The sequence below is a fragment of the Eutrema salsugineum genome, unplaced genomic scaffold (genome assembly GCF_000478725.1).
Source record: "Eutrema salsugineum unplaced genomic scaffold, Eutsalg1_0 scaffold_23, whole genome shotgun sequence".
Classification (NCBI taxonomy): Eukaryota; Viridiplantae; Streptophyta; class Magnoliopsida; order Brassicales; family Brassicaceae; genus Eutrema; species Eutrema salsugineum.
Window position 1 is genome coordinate 643,052 of NW_006256805.1, and position 6,421 is coordinate 649,472.

At 33.4% G+C, this 6,421-nt stretch overlaps 2 protein-coding genes across 3 annotated transcripts; one reads left to right on the plus strand and one right to left on the minus strand.

Annotated features, from left to right (window-relative positions):
* The first annotated feature begins 1,702 nt into the window (after window positions 1-1,702).
* On the plus strand, window positions 1,703-2,808 carry LOC18015414 (40S ribosomal protein S29). Its single transcript, XM_006397394.2, has 3 exons — window positions 1,703-1,899; window positions 2,357-2,456; window positions 2,548-2,808. Exons 1-3 carry the CDS (start codon window positions 1,838-1,840, stop codon window positions 2,554-2,556), a joined length of 171 nt encoding a protein of 56 aa, XP_006397457.1. The 5' UTR covers window positions 1,703-1,837; the 3' UTR covers window positions 2,557-2,808.
* Window positions 2,809-3,414: 606 nt separating this feature from the next.
* On the minus strand, window positions 3,415-5,483 carry LOC18015415 (putative FBD-associated F-box protein At5g53635). 2 transcript variants are annotated; one of them, XM_024154844.1, is made up of 4 exons: window positions 5,396-5,483; window positions 4,207-5,197; window positions 3,975-4,115; window positions 3,415-3,886 (listed from the first exon to the last, which is right to left on the minus strand). In XM_024154844.1, the coding sequence occupies exons 2-4, from the start codon at window positions 5,131-5,133 to the stop codon at window positions 3,566-3,568; spliced, it is 1,389 nt and encodes a 462-aa protein (XP_024010612.1). In that variant the 5' UTR covers window positions 5,134-5,197; window positions 5,396-5,483; the 3' UTR covers window positions 3,415-3,565. The 2 variants fall into 2 exon arrangements, with proteins under 2 accessions (XP_024010612.1, XP_024010613.1); XM_024154845.1 differs by having other exon boundaries at window positions 4,207-5,165; window positions 5,396-5,417.
* Between the last annotated feature and the right edge of the window lie 938 nt (window positions 5,484-6,421).

Here is a 6,421-nt window from a genome sequence, read left to right on the forward strand (position 1 = left end):
CACATAAAAAATATTGCATTTTTAAACAGAAAGAGAAAGATGGTGTACAAAGGCAATAGACGCTTGATTCCGTAATGACTGTACTCTGGGACGGAAGGATTCGAACCTCCGAATAGCGGGACCAAAACCCGTTGCCTTACCGCTTGGCTACGCCCCATTTCGATTTTTATTCAAGATTGCTAAAAGAGTAATATTGCTATTGGTTATTCGTCAATTCAATTTAAGCCCAAATTGAATATAGATTACATTGGTGCTAGAACGTGTAGATAGCAAATCAAACTGACATTATTGATCATTACATAGAATTCAATTAAGATATTATATGAAAATATTATTTCTTTCATTCTCATAAAAGGATTAAAGGATTTTTGATTGAGTAAGTTCAACAAAGTCTTTTTGGACTATCTTTCTTTATTTTTTTCCTTATATAAAAAATATATTAATAACTCAATCAAAATTAAATTATCCACAATAACACCAATTTTTGTTATGCTTAATATATTTAATTTGATCTGTATTTGTTTGAATTCTGCCCTTTTTTCAAGCACTTTTTTAGTCGCCAAATTACCGGAGGCCTACGCCTTTTTGAATCCAATCGTAGATGTTATGCCCGTAATACCTCTTTTCTTTCTTCTCTTAGCCTTTGTTTGGCAAGCAGCTGTAAGTTTTCGATGAAATTCTTAATACTGTCTTAGAAAAATTCACGATTTTTATTTTTAATCTTACAACAATTCAAAAGATCAAAAAAATCTTGACATTAGAAACGAACTCTAAATTCAAACATTTCATTTTTTGGTAGCCGTACTAAATATGGATAATTATATTTCCTCAATTTTATTCTCTTTTCCCTAAATGAAAGAACCTAATTAGATTCGAGTTCGCAAAAAAAAATCTCTAGATGTTAGTAGGCAAATCTGTTTGAATATGAAAGACTCGACTATTATCTTATTACAAATGACTTTCTGAAACCTTTTTTTTATTTTTTTTTGAGAAAAAAAAATAAATCACTTGATTTATTGGTATAAAAATTAGATATTTGGTATAAAAATAGAGAATCTATTCTCTTTTTTTTTTGAAAAAAAGTAAGATCTTGGAGATTGTGTAATACTTACTCTCAAACTTTTTGTATACACTGTAGTTATATTCTTTGTTTCTCTCTTCATATACCCAAAATTATATCTAATAATATAATAAACTAGAAAAAGGAACGAATAAATGGTACTTAAACCAAAATAGTATGACACTTACACTTGTGTCTTGACTTTCTTTCTTTAAATGGTATGAAAACCATGATTGAGGAATATAACTTGATAGAAAAAGTGATAGGTTAGAGTTTATATACATAGGAGACGATTAGTAGGATTAGAGTTTTAAATTGTTTTTAACATGATCTTCCATATATTTTTTAATGTGATTTTTTAAAAAAAAATTTTTAATCTAGCCGCTATCATCCATAACCACAAAAAGCAGTTTTTAGATTTCAGCAGTACAAAACGATACATAACGGTTTGCAACAATTTTTATAATTGTTATAAAATACTACTAACCACTACCAACCGTAAATAATGTGTTTGTGGGTGATAACGGGTGAACCAATAATACTGATACGCAATGTGATGAGAATAGAGGTAAATAAGCCTTGTGATTTTCGGCCCATACATATTTGAAAGCCCACCAATTTTTAGGTTTTACAAAATTCGTCATCTCTCTTTAGTCTTCAAATTAGTTATCAGCGCCGTCCCTGACTACTAATTTAGGGTTTCCAACGTTTAGAGTGTTTCCTCGCCGTTCGTCCTTGTCCTCTCTATCTTTTTTCGCTCCCGAGAGTTCTAAAATCATGGGATTTTCCAATATTTGGAATTCTCATCCCAAAAAGTACGGTCCTGGTTCCCGCACATGGTAAGGCCTTCTTCTTCTTCTTCTTCTCCGCCGTGAAATTAAGCGAATTGCTTGAGACCTAAGGCGTTGTTTCGTATATTTTTTTTGTGATTCGTGTTAACAGAGCTATATATCTTCTCTTTATCTGATCTTCGTGAAATTTGTTAATTTTATAATGTAGAGTGAGTGTCATTATTAATATCGATGTTTGTTGAAAAATGTGAGTGTTTTGAATAGCTCTGTTACTGTTTTTTGGGTTTGCAAGCGAATTCATGTAAAGGTGCTTGTAGATCCTTAGAGACGCATCAAAAGATCCATATTTGGGTGAATTAATTGGAGTTTTTTTTTCACCTTTTTTTTTTTGTTCAGTGCAATGTTAAATTTTGCTTTGTAAACATTTACGAAACAATGCTCTTTACTTTTGTTAAATGCATATACGTACTCACCTAACTATAAAGTTTCAATTTGATTCTTGCAGCCGTGTGTGCGGAAACTCCCATGGGTTAATCAGGAAGTATGGTCTTAACTGCTGTAGACAGTGCTTCCGCAGCAACGCCAAGGAAATCGGATTTATTAAGGTAATAACTATTGTTTGTCTCGATGACGTTTTCGTATTTTTTTTTGGATCGAGAAAATTAATTCATTGTTTTGCTTCCCACTTCTTTACAGTACCGTTGAAGAAGATCAGTGTCTCGCTTGATTGCGTGGGGGGCATCATGTCTTTTTCGTTTAAAAACTTTAAGCCCAAAATATTGTAATGGATTTATTGTCAATGATCTATTTCGTTAAGCCGTTGAATCTTTTAGTTGCTTTGTTATTTTCATAAATATATGGTTGCCTGATTGATCAGAAGCATTCTCTATAGATTGTAATGAAATAATGTTGGAACTGGTCCAGAGGCTTTAGGTTAACTATACAAAGACAATTCTCTATATCGTCTTTCTCTCGTCAAGAATAGTAAAGCTTCTTTTTCTTGTGACATCGAATATTAAAGCTATATTTTTGGTTCATTAGATATATATCAAGATCATCAGGATAGGCATACAATACGTATATCAAAATCAAACTGTCATTCATCACCATGGTTTGCTCTTTGATTCCACAATGAAGCTTGCCCTTTGCAGCCAGATCTCTTTTTCTTTTCTTTTTTATTCGCTGAAGATACGTATTATTAAAATCATAAGGAAACAGTTGAGTTCTGCTCTTGGCAGAGCACCATGGAAACAGAGCAAATTTGGTAGATTCCATATGGTAAAGGCTCTTGGGATTTGGAGGAGTTTTGTTGAAGATGTCTATCTTTTGTTGTAGATGAATCCAAACACAGAGATATCTTTTGTTGTAGAAGAATCCAAACACAGAGAGAGTTTCTTGAGGATAACCCAATTCTTTAGGAAGTACCGTACTAGCTTTCAGCAGCATACTTCCTTCTAAATTTCGATACTAAAAGATCAGATTCATTTTCTATGTGGCGGTTTTGGTTTGTCAATGTTCAGTTTGACCTGCAAAGAGAGGACCATGGAATTGCAGAAACTTAGTAGAAGCGAACTGAAGCAATAACTGTTACGCTTGTTCACATAGTTTCATCGTCTTTACAATAAATCACCAAAATATGAAAACAATGAGCTCTTCGGCGAACCTCACCATTAATCAAAGTCACAAATGGTGAGGAACAAATGAAAGCCTAAACCTACATCAACCGATTACTTGTGGAAGAAAACCTCACTATGTTCCCTCTACTCTTTACCAATAAGAGGATGACGACTTCACATTTGCTAGAGCCTCTTGGCATTTCGAGGATTTTCTTCAAGATGTCATCTTTTGTAGCCAAACACAGAGTGAGTTTCTTGAGGATAGCCGAATTTTTTAGGAAGTATCCTACTAACTCCATTTCAGCAGCACAGCCCTTGATCGGGTCTTTGAAATCAACAAACTCGAGAGACGATAGCAAACACTCAGGCACAGATGAAAAGCTGATTTCATTGGTTTTGTTATAACCACCACTGCATACCTGATGAATAAAAAGAGGGTTAAAACGCAATGGATAGATTGCAAATAATTGATAGAGATGAAAAAACTCATAAGTTTCAGAACATCACCATGGTGAGAGATTTCAAGTTTGGGCAGCTCTCAAGAAAGGTTGGTAACCATATCAAATTAGATACGCAGAATGTGACATCCAGGCGGGACATGTTACGAAACTGAGGCAGCGATTCAAATTTCGAGTATTCAAAGAAGAGCTGAAACCAAAAAGAAAAAGAATGTGGGTCAGAAACTTTCATGATAGAAAAAAAAATGTACATTGTTTAATACCAAAACTGACATATATACCTCGAAAGTGTCTTTTGATGTCGTCATATCCCTGACCTTTGAAATCCCAAGGAGAAAACTGCGGAGTCTATTTCTCGCTGATGAAAAGCTTACTTCATTAAAAAATCCCAAAGCAAAGCTGAGAGAAAGATATAAACTGGCACTGGAATCCATATTAGCTATTATAAAGCTTTCTGATAAGTTATCTTTGATGCTCAAAAAGCATAGCCGAGGAGCATCAATCACAACTCCTGAACCAAGAACATGCATAGGCACATGTTTTTTTAAACTTATAGTGAGGCTCTTCAATGACGTAGAGAGCACCCGAAAGACTTTTGCATCAGAATTAACACGTCCGTCAATCTCTAACTCCTCCAGGACAGGACAAGATGAGACAAGTCTCTCGAAAGTGGCCTCATTGGGAAATTTGATATATGTTAAATGCATAGTTTTCAGACAAGGCAAGGAAACAAACTCGGCATTAGGCAAAGCCACCAGATCAAGTGTTAAAGATGCCAGTGTCTCGCAGATATAAAGGCTTGGGGTCATCTCATATAAATAAGGACACGAAACATACAGATCTCGGATCTTTCGCTTGACTGCAGCATCAATCCATGACTTGAGATAAGAGCCAATATCTACACCATTTTCATATCTAGGAATGTTTAACTTGAGTTTGTCTATACATGAAGCCCTCCTGGAATCGAAAAACCTGTCACCAAAACTCGCAAAAGTACTAAAATCTGGGAATTCTTGGGAATCCAATTCCAAAAGAGGAACCCAAAGCCAGAGACTCCTCCATCTGGTGGATAAAACACTTGTCCTCACAGAATCCTTTGTAGGAAGTTGAGAAAGTATCTGACATATCAAAGGATCAGGTAACTGGCTTATCTTATCTTTCCTCAATCCTTTGAAACGAGCCTGTTTCGATTTCTCTCCATCAACCATTTGTTTTCTTCCTGTAGAAACTCTTCTGCATACTAGTTACAAAATCAGATAGCATTCGATCAACCTAAACAGCATTTTATCAGAAAATTGAGTCAAACAAAGAACTCTAGAATAGTAATTTCACACATATATCCAAGAAAATCCAGCTCAAACGGAGAGAAACAGATCAAGAAGAAATAAAACTACGATTAACGAAGAGAATAATTGAATACTGAATGAATATAGTGGAAATGCTTGTTTGATGCAGGCAAGAAAGACGAACCTAAGTGGGAGCGAGACAGACAAACCGTAAAGTTTCAGATTGCAAAACGGTAAAAATTAAGGGATGCGTTTCAGTTTATAGTAGTCAGTTTGGTCCTATTTGGCTGCGTTTTAGTCTGCCGATTAGTCCATTTAAATATTGGGATGCGTTGATTTTTTTCTTAAACCAAAAATAAATAATTTCAACTTTGTATAATATAAAAAAAACCACAAAAACCTCAACTTTTTGCCAATCAACAGACGTCGATTTTACATTTGGTAAAACCTCTAGAGATTTTGAACAGTTTTTATAGATTATATTTTTCTCACATTTTAGCAAAACGTAAAATGAGTTTTTATAGAATTACCTAATTCTCAACAAAGTATTTTAGAGTATGTATATTAGTGAACTCCTAAAAAACTGTTTTTAGTATTTAAATATTGTTAATTTTTGGATGGATGAATAGTGAAGAAACTGAAGTTATTTTGCCTTTCATTAGTATCTCTATTTATAGATTCTTAGGAATAAAATAATAATTTTTTTATAAAAACAAATTTTTATTTTTATTTATTTTGTTCTTAAATTTAAACTTCTATTTATTATAAAAAAAGATTTTTAATTCCTCACAGGAAATTAAAATATAGACAAAACTACTACTTTTTACTATAAAAAATTATTATTATTACTTTTTTAGAAAGAATCTATCATGGGTCTGCGTAGAAATGCAGAATATATACCACCACTATATGATATTTGCTTTTTTCCATGAAGCAGAGTTACAATATGCGAGAAAGATTTATAAGACGTAGAGCAACAAAAAAATTTAGACGTTACGGAAAATTAAATATATCATGATATAGTTATTCGTATGATATGATTTAAAATAATTGATACGAAGAACACATCAGATGGAAGCAAAGAATTAGGCAAGAGACCCACTTTCCCACGAGGAAACGCTAATAATAAAAAACTTTAATAATTCGACTAATGACACTGCGCCACGTTCCCTAAAAGATAGTATCATCAGTCTCTAAATTTAAAAACGGG